The 15,789-nt window shown below is 42.1% G+C and overlaps 2 protein-coding genes across 2 annotated transcripts; both read right to left on the bottom strand.

Annotated features, from left to right (window-relative positions):
• Positions 1-2,603: 2,603 nt before the first annotated feature.
• On the bottom strand, positions 2,604-4,699 carry LOC122324578 (zona pellucida sperm-binding protein 4-like). Its single transcript, XM_043219109.1, has 8 exons — positions 4,067-4,699; positions 3,805-3,992; positions 3,633-3,730; positions 3,404-3,561; positions 3,142-3,334; positions 2,925-3,072; positions 2,782-2,854; positions 2,604-2,711 (listed from the first exon to the last, which is right to left on the bottom strand). The coding sequence occupies exons 1-8, from the start codon at positions 4,665-4,667 to the stop codon at positions 2,635-2,637; spliced, it is 1,536 nt and encodes a 511-aa protein (XP_043075044.1). The 5' UTR covers positions 4,668-4,699; the 3' UTR covers positions 2,604-2,634.
• A 7,111-nt stretch (positions 4,700-11,810) lies between these two features.
• Positions 11,811-14,044, bottom strand: LOC122324577 (zona pellucida sperm-binding protein 4-like). Its single transcript, XM_043219108.1, has 8 exons — positions 13,269-14,044; positions 13,008-13,195; positions 12,836-12,933; positions 12,609-12,766; positions 12,347-12,539; positions 12,130-12,277; positions 11,987-12,059; positions 11,811-11,918 (listed from the first exon to the last, which is right to left on the bottom strand). The coding sequence occupies exons 1-8, from the start codon at positions 14,014-14,016 to the stop codon at positions 11,842-11,844; spliced, it is 1,683 nt and encodes a 560-aa protein (XP_043075043.1). The 5' UTR covers positions 14,017-14,044; the 3' UTR covers positions 11,811-11,841.
• Between the last annotated feature and the right edge of the window lie 1,745 nt (positions 14,045-15,789).

The following is a 15,789-nucleotide window of genomic DNA, read 5'->3' on the forward strand; positions in this document are numbered from 1 at the left end:
AAATTCAAATCCCTGATGCTGGCCTACAGGACAATCACAGGCTCCGCTCCCTCGTACTTACACTCACTAATTGAATCATATGTTCCCTCCAGGTGCCTACGCTCTGCAAACGAAAGGCGTCTTGCAGTGCCTTCACAAAAAGGTGCAAAATCACTCTTGCGCACCTTCACCTGGTCTGTTCCTCGCTGGTGGAACGATCTGCCCATTACCACTAGGGCAGCAGAGTCACTAGCAATCTTCAAAAACCAACTCAAAACTCATCTTTTTCGTTTGCACTTGACCCAACATTGATAGCACTCTCTTCTTCTTCTCCTGCTCCTTCCTATCCTTCTCTTGTTTAAAAAAAAAAAAAAAAAAAAAAAAAAAAAAAAAAAAAAGGTAGGTTAGGTGCGTTAGGTAAGACAAGACCCCACTCAAGAGCACTTATGCACTACTGCCCTTTTGCTGATATTAATTTGCTTCTATATGCCTACCTCATTTGTACGTCGCTTTGGATAAAGGCGTCTGCTAAATGACTAAATGTAAATGTAAATGGATCAGACACACTCTCTCAGTTTAGGTCTAGGCTAAAGACATATCTTTTTAGCCAGGCATACTCATAAAGATTCATATAAACCTATGCTACAATACATTGTGATTCCCAATAGTATGAATGGCCGCTATGCTAATTATCCTTTTATCTCCACCTCAGGATGCACATCCCAAGACATCTAGGTACCGAGCCTCTCCAGTGGACCCCGTGAGGAGATGACCTTCCTGCGATGACGTCGAGGAAAACTTAACCTTCCGTCTGGATTACTTCTTTAATTCTCTTAATGACCATTTCTATCTTGAATTTTCTTGTATTTTAATTCATCCTGTTGTGTAATGATTTGCTTTTGTGCAGCTGCTTTGGAACAATAGCCATTGTAAAAAGCGCTATACAAATAAACTTGAATTGAATTGAATTGAATTATTCTGCGGGCACCACTTAGACATCCAGCCATTGAGACCCAGGAGTCTGCTGTGAATCTCATCACCCCGGTAAGCAGGGAGGGGACCATAGCACATTACAGTGTCTAACATCATACTTTGTCTCCCTGTAAACATAGAACTGTGGTGGCTGGTGTCTCCATTTTAACGTTCCATACAATAGAATCTCCAAATACTAGAGCAATGTTATCATATTTCTGTTAAAGTGTTTGATGTTCTAAATGGAATGGAAAAGTGGTGTTTTGACCTGTGGCTTGTGTACAGTACACTAAACAATGTACACGATCCACTGAACTAGTTGCTTCTAAAGCAGCATCTACAGCCCTCACATTCTTACTCCCCTCAATTAAAGTTAAGATGCGTGTCTCTAATTCTAAAACCTCTTTCAGCCTAGCTATTTCCCTGCATTACATGCAAATCCCTGATCGCCAACAGATTTTGTTAAAAACAAACGATCAAGTCAAATTTAATTATTTTGATAGTATCAGTAATATGGAGGGAATTAAGTTGTATTTGATCGCTATAAACAGTGATAAAGAGCAAAGCTACAAACCTCTCAGCAGACAGGAGCAAATCGAGCAGCCACAAAAGACTGCTTTGTAAATAAATCTCCCTGATATATATATATAGGCAACCAGAAAGGGGCAGCAGGGTGATGTGGTATGTGATAAGGCTTAGCACATCCAATAGAGCAGAAAAACTAACTATACTCTCGCTTTTCTAGCACTTTAGATGATTGCCTGACTCTGTATGCTAAAAGACAGCATTTAGGAAAATGGAGTGCAGCTGAAGGTTTTTTTTTTTTTAGCTTGACAGGAATCTAGCCTTTCATACAGAAATTAAACTGCTACATCAGATTCTCTCTTTTAGAAAAGAGAACCCTGGTATTCAAGACACTAAGCCAAGTTTACGGAATTGGGTCTGAAAAAAATGTCCCAAAACCTGTTTTAGTGAAATCTTGACCCTAAAGACCCAATCACATCTCCCTCGTCAGACTTCAGATACAGTATTATTCCTTAAATCAAGGAACTCAAACATGCATTTAGACCATAGTACCAAGACTGACCCATCTTCTGATCTGTTAGTGCTATTGGATCTATATGGAGTAGACTACAAAACTTGGAAGGGCAGTGCCTTAAGATGAGTAAAGTTGTATTACACAATCAGTATTGTTGGTTGTCATGCAGGGTCACTTGATGTAGTGAACCATTTCATTGCCTCATCCTCACCAAAATGAGGTTCAGAAAATACCTTCCTGCCATTCAAGTCATTGTCTCAGACACAGCTGAAGATAATCCTGTATTTTCAAACACCAAGGAGAACCATTAATCTTGAAAGAGGGCCTAGACCCTTGTGGCACATTACCAGACTTGAAGGGTTTCCAAGTCTGTTTTGTGCAATTAAATTGCAAGTACACAACTCAAGAATCCTCTTCTACACGTCACATTGTGCCAAAATGAAGTGTAGAAATTTTACAAGCCCTAAGTTTTAGGACTTACACCCATTAACTGGGAGGTTGGATAAGGAGGTGTACAGAAGCCAGGGTGTAGAACCTCAGTTTACTACAAGCAATGCAATTAGTAATGGCATACTAGATTCTGCAGAGCAAAGTCAAGACCAAGAAACAAGTCTTTGTGGTCCAAAGTTTATTAAATATTACATTCACATGACCAGAGTAACTTCTCCACTAGAAACCACAGTCTGCTGACTAGCGAGAGCCTCGACACGGGTGTCTCTTCCTGAAAGGGAAAGTGCGTCAGATAAAATTCTCGAAAAAAAAAAAAAAAAAAAAAAAAAGCCACTACTCACGTTTCCTGGCGCAGCTTTGCTCACAAGAGCCAGAAGACGGATGGCACACCGCTGTACTGCAGTGGATGAAGATCTGAGAAGCAAAGCAGGAGCAGAGATTAGGTCAAGAGGCTCAGTGAAACACTGGTAAAGCGGGGGCATACCGTTTCCTGCAGAGGAGCCAGTGAGGCTGGATCTACAAACGTAAACATCTTCACAACAAAGCGCTTGTAGTGGGTCGGGAACTGCACACCAGATGATCCAGTTACTGGAACCAGCGTGGTCAGATAACGGTCATCCTGGTAAGGGCATCTGAAAGGGAAAGGAGGTCAGAAAGGGTCTCCCTGCAGATCAACTGGATATAGTCGGCTGTACGCTCACCCATCAATCAGAAGGTCCCACTGGGGCAGACTGAGTGGACTGGATGTGGAGGTCGCCCAGCAATGTCCCAGCATCAGGACAATGTTGGGGTCAGTCCTCTCCATAATGTGCACTTCAACATACACAGGCTCCCGCAGGACTTTTGTGACGGGATAATCAGCGTCACTGTAGTAGGACGTGTAGGCCTCATCCCCTGAGGAACAAAACTAGGCTTTTACCAGAAAGCGCTGCAACCTGGAGACACATGGGACACAGTACTTACCTTCAGCACAGCCCTTGGTGACACACTGGCCATTGGCCAGTCTGAGCTCCACCCTGAGAGGTCCAGGAGCAGCTACAGGTGGAGGTGGAGGAACAGAGTTGACCTCCACAACCAGAGCTTCCACAGATGTTCCAGAGTATCTGCACTGGAAGAGAAGCCTGGACAGAGACAGACAATCAGCTTGTAGCACTGGTCATAGATCATTCTTAGCCAGTCATAGACCACTTACTCAAAGTGACTGTCCCTCGTGATGGATCCAAGTGGTCCAACGCCAACTTCGTATGAGGAGGTCATTCTGTTCTCATACACCACATATCCACTGTCCTCCTGTAAACAGCAACACCGTTAACATCCAGTCAAATCGTACGCGGTGCAGAATAGAGCCAGAAGCAGCTGCTCACCATCATACTCGTGCCACATGCGGTCACAGGGAACTGGTATATAGCAAAGGAAGGTGTGGAATCCACAGGAGCGCAAGGCGGGTCACTTCCACCCAGTAGACGAACCGAATCCAGACTCAGTTGAGGCACAGTAACATCTCTAGCCACCACTACCACAAACTGACCATCTCGAATACACTGGACAGTCACTAGAACAAGGTACAAGAGCAGGTTAACGCCGAGTCAAGTTACAGGCAACAGAATTACCCCCCAGAATGCTTACCTGCCCTTCCATAGAAGCATTGCTGCCCATCAAAGCAGCAGTTGATAGCGTTACACTCAGCACCACTGATCCCAGGTTGTCCACATGGGATCTGATCATAATCAGCTACAGTACACTTATCAATGGGCTCTGTCTGTGCCACTGGCTTCTGAAGTGGAAACTGCTGGTTAGGTTGTTGAACCAGCTGGCTGGGTGGCTGCTGTTGAACTGGCTGCTTAACCCACTGGCTGGGTGGCTGCTGTTGAACCGGCTGCTGAACCCACTGGCTGGGTGGCTGTTGTTGAATCGGCTGCTTAACCCACTGGCTGGGTGGCTGTTGTTGAATCGGCTGCTTAACCCACTGGCTGGGTGGCTGTTGTTGGACCGGCTGCTTAACCCACTGGCTGGGTGGCTGTTGTTGAACCGGCTGCTTAACCCACTGGCTGGGCGGCTGTTGAACCTGCTGGCTGGGTGGCTGTTGTTGAAAAAGCTGCTTAACCTGCTGGTTAGCATTTTGAAGCATCAGAGCTTGAGAACTCTGGGGCAAATTACTCCACTGAGGAACAGCAAAACAGAGAGCACAAAGTGCTAAAAACTCAGCAAACAACAAACTTACAGCCATAATTGAACAGCTAGGCACACTGTGGAGATGCTGGCATTTGGTCTTTTTATACTCTTCAGGTTTCAGCTAATTAAGGATAGTCCCTGCCTCTTAATTAAACCCTCATGATTCTCCAGATCTGTTTGTTCCAGTCAGAGATTATGCAGCTGTGTGATTGATTCAGTTATCCTCATTAAATTCTCAAAAACCCAAACTTGAGCGCAATTTAAAATAGCATTGTAGTCTTAATGCTTTTTCTGCCATTTTGAATTGAGACTTGGTTTTATCCTTCATTAGCTGAATACAATTGTTGATGTTTTGACAATTCTGATGTTTCTTTTTCAGTACTTACCTGTATCTTCTGAAAATTTGTTTAATATAGTGTTTTATGGTGCGCAAATCTCCTGCACCTCTATTTAGTTTATCCTCAGGTAAGGTAAAGTAAGTCGAGTCTGTCCTTTCTCTAATAAGCATTTAATCATACTCACAAGACAGGACACAGAAGACTTCTCCGTGGTCTGTTCTGCTCAAGCCTTGAAATCAGAGTCTTTGGCAGGCGAGTGTATTGGTTATAATAAGATATAGTTTTATTATATATAGGTTAAATACATTACAAATAAAACACTAATATAAAATAGAAATAAAAACAAAGTTCTATTATTTGCGAGCTTGGTCGTTCAGAAGCATCGTGGCGAGGCCGTCTGGCATCGGAGAAGCGTGTCGCCATTCTTCTGGCTCACTACTAAGTGCAAGTCAACAATTTTTGGGAAAGTCCTGTACAGCTGAAGACCTCCCTCTCAAGAAGCTCACTATAAAAACACAGCCATCTTATCAGTCTGCTCTTCTGCAAAGATCTTTCTAAGATGTCCTCCTCTCCGCGTCGGGAACTCAGCAATCAACGGTAACATTTCTATTCTTCAAAGTTCTTACTTATACATATTTTATCTCTGACTATACTTTAACTAAATGCTACATATTTCATACCTAATGTCTTTTCTCAATAAACAACTTTTACACATGATGCTGTGGTGGTCTTTCTACTTTTCAATAGAGTGAATACAATACCATGTGTACTGTGTATCTTATTAATACTTATCAAATAAAAGAATACAATATTCTGTGTGGTCTTTTCTTCGTGATAAATCAGTAACACATCCCAATGCGTTTACAATACAAGGTATCACTCAAGTAAACAAGGCAAACTTACAAAATGGGAAAACTTCCCATTTTCCTCAACAATAGTCATGATTACGTTGAAGTATTGAGTGATACTTGAACCCTGTCACCACCATAACTGCGTTATTCTTAAATGCTGCATTAAAATAATACAAATATTCATTCATATTATAAAGAGCTTTTAAAATATTGCACACAATGCAGGACCAATTTATCAAGGTGCAGGTTTTGCCTATTACTCATGAGTAATTGTATATAGTAATTTGTTTCTTTTCAGAGGAGGATTGGCCCCACCATTATCCATTTTGCAATCATTTGCAAAAAATTTGAGTTTTTAAACCATTAAGGTGAGCGAAACTGCATGAAGTTATTTTCTAAGGAATAAAAAAATAAATCCAATTTCCACAAAAAAACTATTGCTAATATATGTATGAAATAACAATTTTTGTTAAACAAGTTGTTTTTGTATTTCCTTGTTCCTTAAGTAAGCTTTTATTATCGGTTGTGCAGTAAATGGGCAATTCTTTCAGGTAGTATACATTTAATGATGAAACTACCATAATAATAGTCATATCAATAATTTAAGAGCGATAACGTTAGTCTGTTTGCCTTGGAGTCATAGCTCAACTTGACGTTTCTCCACGTGGGGCTTTATAGCCCCAACTTGATGAGCTGCAGGTGTGACTAATCTCTGGTGATGAGTGCAGCCAGGTGTACTGCGTTGGTTGCCAGGGCGACTCTCTTCTCCTGCCGGTCTTCACACTATTCACAGGCCTCTCTTCTGATTGGCCTATTTATTTCTGATTGACGCATGACCAGGCCAATCAAATGTAACAAATTATGTCGGCATTAGCTGGATGCAAACAAAGGGAAGACTCGTTCAAAACAATGGAGATTCCGCTACATAACAAGCTTAAAATATCATCTTCTTCTGGTTCCAGAATCGATGTAATACAGCCTCAAATTAGATGTTACTGTCTGACATAAAAAGTTAGCTGTGCTCTCACCATGCATTGGACAGTGTAGCAAGCTGCTTTATAATCACTCATGTCTCTCAACACGAGCCCAGCATTATAAGCAGCTGTCCGTGTGTCCACTGCTGCACGGATGGTACTATCCATCCACAGCTTCTGGTTGGACAAAGTCTTTATTGTAATGGTGTGTGTAACTTCATCAACTAGTGTACAGATGAAACTAACGGCTACTTCCGTAAACTCGCTGACGTCAGCGGAGCTAGAGCAGAACATGTCCCAGTCCACATCATCCAGCACATCATGTAATGCGACTTCTGATTGGTTGGACCACCGTTTAACTACCCTTCTTTCCAGGGCTTGTACAAGCCTTTGTTGATATTCTGGGATGAGGAAAATGGTGCCAAGCAGGCTTTATACCCATTCTTGAACTGTGAATAACAGTGGTCCAGTGTATTTCCCCCTCTTTTCAGGACAGTGATGTGCTGGTAAAAGGAAATTATGAAATAGTGCGTGCACTTCAATCTGCACCGCAGCAGGTCCCCTCTGTCTGTATCGCTGGTAGATGTGTACCCTTGGTTCAGTGCGCTGGAAGCACAGCCCGATAAAACCACATGAGTGAAATCAATCTGGTTTATTCAAACAAATGCTCAAAAACATCAAGTCTGTCTTCAGCTTATATGCATAGGGAAAAATAGGAGTGCACCCGAAAAGGAGGAAATTGGTCCCCAAGCCATAACATAGAAAAACATATACATATATGGTAACATTGGTTAAACTTGTTTTAACAGCTCAGCAAAACCAAAAAGAGGGAAAAACAGTGGGAGTGAGAACCTTGTGAAAGCAAGATACATTGTCACCTTGAGGTGGTAGAAGGGCCAGTTGCTATCTAGCCAAAACAGCTCTCTGTACGCACAAGGCGTCTCCGTCGCATTTAGGTCAGAGTTCATACACACACACACATAGTAGAGAAGGCATAATGTTCCCTCATTCGGCATTACCTGTCTGAGGTTATTATTGTTTCAAGTCTCCAGCCACAATGATGGCAGCGTCAGGATGCTTGTTTATACAGGCGCATAGCACATCGCACAACGCAGCGGCATCGTCTTTTAGGGATAAAAAATCTGTCATAGTTCCTGTACTGAAGAATAATAAGCCTTTTTGCCTGAATGACTCTCAACCTGTAGCACTTACATCAGTAGTTATGAAGGTCTTTGAGAGGCTCATTAAAAACAACATCTGCTCTTCCATCCCTGACAACATAGACCTGCTACAGTTTACATACCTTCCCAACAGATCCACAGAGGACGCTGTATCTCACATTCTACACAACACTCTCACCCATGTTGATAAACCTGGAAACTACGTCAGGCTGTTGTTTATAGACTATAGCTCAGCCTTTAACAACACTAACCCTCAGAGACCGGCATCCAAACTCAGGAACCTTGGTCTGAATTCCTCCCTTTGCAACTGAACTTTCTCTCGGACAGACCCCAGATTGTGAAGGTTGGACAGACTATGTCCAACATCATCACCCTGAGTACAGGGGCTCCACAGGGATGTGTGCCCCCTACTGTACTCTCTTTATACACATGACACATGTCTCCTCTCACAGCTCCACCTCCATTATCAAGTTTGCGGATGATACAGTTGTCCTGGGCCTCATATCCAACAACAAGGCAGCTTATCTTGATGAGGTGGAGAATTATTTTATCATCATAGATTATTGTTATTTGATTTATATTTCTGTTGTATTTATTTCTACATTTAAATACATTTTCTTTCTCTTTTGCACAGTCTATGGAATGTCCTTGGAAGTTGTACTTGTACAAAATGTATTTTGACAAATAAAATCTTGAATCTTGAATGAAGGGAAATATGGAGTTCCTCAAGGCTCAGTGCTAGGACCATTACTTTTCAACTTATACATGTTACCTCTGGGAGATATTATCAGGAGACATGATGTTAGCTTTCACTGCTATGCTGATGATACTCAGCTGTATATTTCAGCGCAGCCTGGTGATACACACCAAATTGAGAATCTAACAGAATGCATAGTCGATATAAAAAACTGGATGATGAGTAAATTCTTAATGCTAAATTCTGAAAAAATGTGCTAATAATTGGACCTAAAAATCCCACAAGTAATAATCTAGAACAGAGTCTGACACGTGATGGCTGCTCTGTTAATTCTTCATCATCAGTTAGAAACCTAGGTGTGCTGCTTGACATAAATCTTTCCTTTGACAACCATGTTTCAAAACATATCTAAATTACGACCTATTCTTTCAACATCTAATGCAGAAATATTGATTCATGCGTTTATGACCTCGAGGTTAGATTATTGTAATGCTTTACTGGGTGGCTGTTCTGCACGCTTAATAAACAAACTTCAGCTAGTCCAAAACGCAGCAGCCAGAGTCCTTACTAGAACTAGGAAGTATGATCATATTAGCCCGGTTCTGTCAACACTGCACTGGCTCCCTATCAAACATCGGATAGATTTTAAAATCTTATTAATTACCTATAAAGCCCTGAATGGTTTAGCTCCTCAATACTTGAGCGAGCTCTTATCACATTATAGTCCTGCACGTCCGCTGCGTTCTCAAAACTCTGGCCATTTGATAATACCTAGAATATCAAAATCAACTGCGGGCGGCAGATCATTTTCCTATCTAGCACCTAAACTCTGGAACAATCTCCCTAACTCTGTTCGGGAAGCAGACACACTCTGCCAGTTTAGATTAAAGACACATCTTTTTAACTTAGCCTACACATAACACACCAACACACCATTTTTTTATATAAATCCGTTAAAGGATTTTTAGGCTGCATTACTTAGATTTGCTGGAACCGGGAACACTACTCCTAAAATACGATGTACTTGTGACATCGTAAAAAGAATGGCATCTACGCTAATATTAGTCTTGTCTCTTTCTCAATCTGTTTTCACAGTTTGTATCCAGACTAGATGGTGGATCAGCACCCAGAGATTATGTTCATCAGAGACCTGAACACCTAGATGCGCCCCGTGAACCAATCACCAGATCCTGATGCACACACACACACACACACACACACACACACTGTCATTTACACTACCTGACACAGCTGCGTTTAAAATTGAACTGGAAGTTAAGTGCTGGGCGTCCGGTCAGAGGAGAACTGACCCCAACTGAGTCTGGTTTCTCCCAAGGTTTTTTTTTCTCCATTCTGTATGCATGGGGTTTTGTTTCCTTGCCGCTGTCGCCTCTGGCTTGCTTGGTTGGGGACACTTAACACAGTTTGTATCCAGAGATTGTTCATCAGAGACCAGAACAAGTCATTTACACTATCTGTATTCTGTATGAATGAGGTTTTGGTTCCTCTGGCTTGTTTTGTTGGGGACACTTAAATTCTATGTTATTTATGAAATAATGTCTATGCACATGTGTGTAAAACTATAAACTGACTATATATAATCAGGTGTTATTGTATATCTATGTGATAAGCTGGACTAGTGAGTTGAAATAATAACAGTTGTAAAATGTGTTGCCTGATACATCATCATGACTACACACAGTGAGTTTGTCCTTACTATACATGTAAGATCTGATTCACCTCATAGATCCTGCCAGATCGCCTACTCTTGTTATTGTACAGTTCAGCCCATCTGGTATCATCCGTTAAATTCTCTGAGTGAGCAAAACAAAGGAGCAAGGGGAGGAAACCTGAGCTTCATTTTGTAATTGCTAGCCACTGTGAGACCATGGGCAGACTAGGGGAACTCCTATTACGGTAAAAAAAAAAAAAAAAAAAAAAACACTTCATAGTGACATTTTCATACCATGGGACCTTTGACCAACTAACTACCTTCCCCTTACTGCTAAAAACTGACAGCGGTCAGATAAATACTATATGAATAATTGTAAGGCACTTGCACTGCCAACCTAGTTTTCTAGTCTATTTGAGAAACTGTTGTAATCAATAGTGTCAATATTGTACCAAGCACTAACTGCTAGATACCATTTTTCTCCAAGAATGAATATAGTTGTGAGGATACTTTTTAGTATCTTTGACAGGAAATGTAGATTTGAGATTAGTCTAATTTATTAAATCTTTGGGGTCAAGATCTGGTTTCTTAAGGAGATGCTTTTTGGGGATTTATCCCTAAATTACATTGAATTAGTAATGGTCAAAATAGGATCTATGACTTCTGGCAGCAGATCTTTTAGTTTAGATGGAATTTAAATCTAAACTTGTTAAACCCCAATTCCATCAACTTGGCCATTTCTGTCTTAAAATAATTTTGATCCCAAAAGACTTCCATACCTAATCAAAAATATCCCTTGTCGGAGACAGAATACTATATCCCTTAAATCTTGATATTCCATACATAATTTAGACCATAGTACCAAGACCAGGATCCATCTTCTGATCTGTTAGAGCGATTGGATCTACACGGAGTAGACTACAAAACTTGGCCTTAGTGGAAGAGCCTTAGGATGAGTAAAGTTGTATTACACAAAATCAGTATTGTTGGTTGTCATGCAGGGTCACTTGATGTAGATACCAAGTCACTTCCTCAGCCTACCCAAAATTAGGTTCAAAATACCTTCCTGCCATTTAAGTCACTGTCTCAGATGCAGCAAATCCATTGCCTAGTCTCAGACCCAGCTGAAGATAACTGTAGTCACACCAAGGGGCACCTTTATTGAAAGGGATAGTTTGTGGCACATATCCAGACTTGAGGGGTTTCCATTTCTGTTTTGGGCAATTAAATTTCAAGTACACAACAAGAATCCTCTTCTACACCCAACACCTCACATTGTGCCAAGACAATGAAGTGTAGAAATATTTTACAAGCCCTAAGTTTTAGGATTTACACCCATTAACTGGGAGGTTGGATAAGGAGGTATACAGAAGGCAGGGTGTAGAACCTCAGTTCTGGACAAGGAGGAAAAAAAAAAAAAAAAAAAAAAAAAAAAGCATGGCATACTAGATTCTGCAGAGCCAAGTCAAGACCAAGAGACAAGTCTTTGTGGTCCAAAATTTATTAAATACTACATTCACATGACCAGAGTAACTTCTCCACTAGAAACCACAGTCTGCTGACTAGCGAGGGCCTTGACACGGGTGTCTCTTCCTGAAAGGGAAAGTGCGTCAGATAAAATTCTCTCAAGGGGAAAAAAAAAAAAAAAAAAAACCCCTCACGTTTCCTGGTGCAGCTTTGCTCACAAGAGCCAGAAGACGGATGGCACACCTCTGTACTGCAGTGGATGAAGATCTGAGAAGCAAAGCAGGAGTAGAGATTAGGTCAAGAGGCTCAGTGAAACACTGGTAAAGGGGGGGCATACCGTTTCCTGCAGAGGAGCCAATGAGGTTGGATCTACAAACGTAAACATCTTCACAACAAAGCGCTTGTAGTGGGTCGGGAACTGCACACCAGATGATCCAGTTACTGGAACCAATGTGGTCAGATAACGGTCATCCTGGTAAGGGCATCTGAAAGGGAGAGGAGGTCAGAAAGGGTCTCCCTGCACACCAACTGGATATAGTCTGCTGTACGCTCACCCATCAATCAGAAGGTCCCACTGGGGCAGACTGAGTGGACTGGAGGTGGAGGTCGCCCAGCAATGTCCCAGCATCAGGACAATGTTGGGGTCAGTCCTTTCCATAATGTGCACTTCAACATACACAGGCTCCCGCAGGACTTTTGTGACGGGATAATCAGCGTCACTGTAGTAGGACGTGTAGGCCTCATCCCCTGAGGAACAAGACTAGGCTTTTACCAGAAAGCGCTGCAACCTGGAGACGCATGGGACACAGTACTTACCTTCAGCACAGCCCTTGGTGACACACTGGCCATTGGCCAGTCTGAGCTCTACCCTGAGAGGTCCAGGAGCAGCTACTGGTGGAGGTGGAGGAACAGAATTGACCTCCACAACCAGAGCTTCCACAGATGTTCCAGAGTATCTGCACTGGAAGAGAAGCCTGGACAGAGACAGACAATCAGCTTGTAGCACTGGTCAGATCATTCTTAGCCAGTCATAGACCACTTACTCAAAGTGACTGTCCCTCGTGATGGATCCAAGTGGTCCAACGCCAACTTCGTATGAGGAGGTCATTCTGTTCTCATACACCACATATCCACTGTCCTCCTGTAAACAGCCACACTGTTAACGTCCACTCAAATCCTAAGCAGTGCAGAATAGAGCCAGAAGCAGCTGCTCACCATCATACTCGTGCCGCATGCAGTCACAGGGAACTGGTATATAGCAAAGGAAGGTGTGGAATCCACAGGAGCACAAGGCGGGTCACTTCCACCCAGTAGACGAACCGAATCCAGACTCAGTTGAGGCACAGTAACATCTCTAGCCACCACTACCACAAACTGACCATCTCGAATACACTGGACAGTCACTAGAACAAGGTACAAGAGCAGGTTAATGCCGGGTCAAGTTACAGGCAACAGAATAAGCCTGGGAATGCTTACCTGCTCTTCCATAGAAGCACTGCTGTCCATCAAAGCAGCAGTTGATAGCGGTACACTCGGCACCACTGATCCCAGGTTGTCCACATGGGATCTGATCATAATCAGCTACAGTACACTTATCAATGGGCTCTGTCTGTGCCACTGGCTTCTGAAGGGGAAACTGCTGGTTAGGTTGTTGAACCGGCTGCTGAAGCCACTGGCTCGGTGGCTGTTGTTGAACCGGCTGCTGAAGCCACTGGCTCGGTGGCTGTTGTTGAACCGGCTGCTGAAGCCACTGGCTCGGTGGCTGTTGTTGAACCGGCTGCTGAAGCCACTGGCTCGGTGGCTGTTGTTGAACCGGCTGCTGAAGCCACTGGCTCGGTGGCTGTTGTTGAACCGGCTGCTGAAGCCACTGGCTCGGTGGCTGTTGTTGAACCGGCTGCTGAACCTTCTGGCTGGGTGGCTGTTGTTGAACCGGCTGCTGAACCTTCTGGCTGGGTGGCTGTTGTTGAACCGGCTGCTGAAGCCACTGGCTCGGTGGCTGTTGTTGAACCGGCTGCTGAACCTTCTGGCTGGGTGGCTGTTGTTGAACCGGCTGCTGAACCTTCTGACTGAGTGGTTGTTGAATCAGCTGCTGAACCCACTGACTGGGTGGTTGTTGTACTGGCATCACAGCTTGAGAACTCTGGGGTAGATTACTCCACTGAGGAACCGCATGACAAAGAGCAGACAGTGCTAAAATCCTAAACAACAACAAATTTAGAGCCATGATTGAACAACTAAGCACAATGTGGAAATGCTTGCGTTTGATCTTTTTGTACTCTTCAGGTTTAGGCTAATTAAGGATAGTCCCTGCCTCTTAATTATACTCTCATAATTCTCCAGACCTGTTTGTTCCAGTCAGAGATTATGCAGCTGTGTGATTCTCATTGATTCAATTATCCTTGTTATATACATAAAACCCAAACTTCAGCGCAATTTGAAATAGCAACGTAATATCAATGCTTTTCTGCCATTTTCTGCCTTGGTTTTATCCTCCATTAGCTGAATCCAATTTTGAGAATTCTGGACTGTTTCTTCCTCAAAACGTGTCTGTATCTTCTGACAGGCAGTGTACTATACATAAGCTTTGACTTATACTTGAACACTTTCACCACCATTAGAGTTAAGCTCTACTCTTAAATGCTTTATTATAATAAAAACATTTATTCATATTATAAAGTAAGTGTTTTAAAAATATTGCATGTGTTACAAGATCAATTTAACAGAGTGCAGGTTTAACCCTTTACTCATGAGGAAATAAATTGGCTCAAATTTATTGAAATTCACATGGCTGCGCCAGGTTTTTTCTCTTAGCTTAACATGCTAAAGAATTATTTTACTTGCGACCATCATGTTTGTCTGGAGTGGGAAAGAAATGTTTATGTTTATTAGGCGGCTGTTTCTAACACCAAGTGATCACAGATTTAAAAATACTGCTACGCATGCATTTTTTTACTCATCTGTTTACATTAACCTGAAACACAAAAACGGCAGTGTTTATGATGACATACTCATGTATTTTGTGTACTCGTCCATAAATGTAAAAAGTGAATTCTGGCCTACAATTTTTTTCTGCAGTGGAAACACACAGAACAATTGATATGATTTTTAAGTGGAATTCACATCTCAGCAAATACCCGGTTCATAGAAATTTGGAACCAGTTTTCGATACCTGCACCTATCCCTAACTTCACAATGTTTCAAGGCTGGAAGAATATAATTTTGGCAACATATGAAATATGATTTTGACTGTAGAGGCCGTAACAGTACATTTTTCCAGACAATCTACGACATGCTGTGTACCAATTTTGGTCTAATAAATATCTTTCAGGCGTCTCTTTGCCCTCTATCATGGACATTTACAGCACACGCTGCATCCGCAAAGCCCACAATATAGCACAGGACCCCACACATCACTCACACACATTATTCACCCTCCTGCCATCTGGAAAGAGCCACTTGACTTGACTTGATCTTATCAAAGTTCAATGAGAAAATTGGTGATCCAGTCTTTTACATTCACAATGCGTTAATTTAGATCAGGGGATCTGCAAGCAAGTTTGGCACCTGGTCAAAAAACCAAGTTAAAGGATAATGTAAAATATTAATTGATAGAAAACAAAACTGGAATTGTAACATACTGTTACAGTCTCTTTCGTAACTTGTAAGATGTTTCGGTGTTAAATTCTTTAGTAGTACGGTCATTTACAAAAAGCCACATTTGTGTGGTGGTGTCCAGGTTTTAAATGAATAAAGCAGAGTAATTACATGTGACCTAGCAAGTACCTTCCTTTCCCAACTTGCAACACAGGCTGCCTTGCTAAAATAAACATATGTGGGAGATGCAATAGATAAATAAAATTAATAGAAGAGGACTGGAATAAGCCCATTAACGGCATCCCAGCAAACATTGGCCCTGTGGCAACATCTTGTCCCTGTCCAAAAACAGTTGCGGTAGGACAACATATGCAAAAGTACATAATGAAATGTTTTCGCCAAA

Source organism: Puntigrus tetrazona, chromosome 20 (assembly GCF_018831695.1).
Source record: "Puntigrus tetrazona isolate hp1 chromosome 20, ASM1883169v1, whole genome shotgun sequence".
NCBI lineage: Eukaryota > Metazoa > Chordata > Actinopteri > Cypriniformes > Cyprinidae > Puntigrus > Puntigrus tetrazona.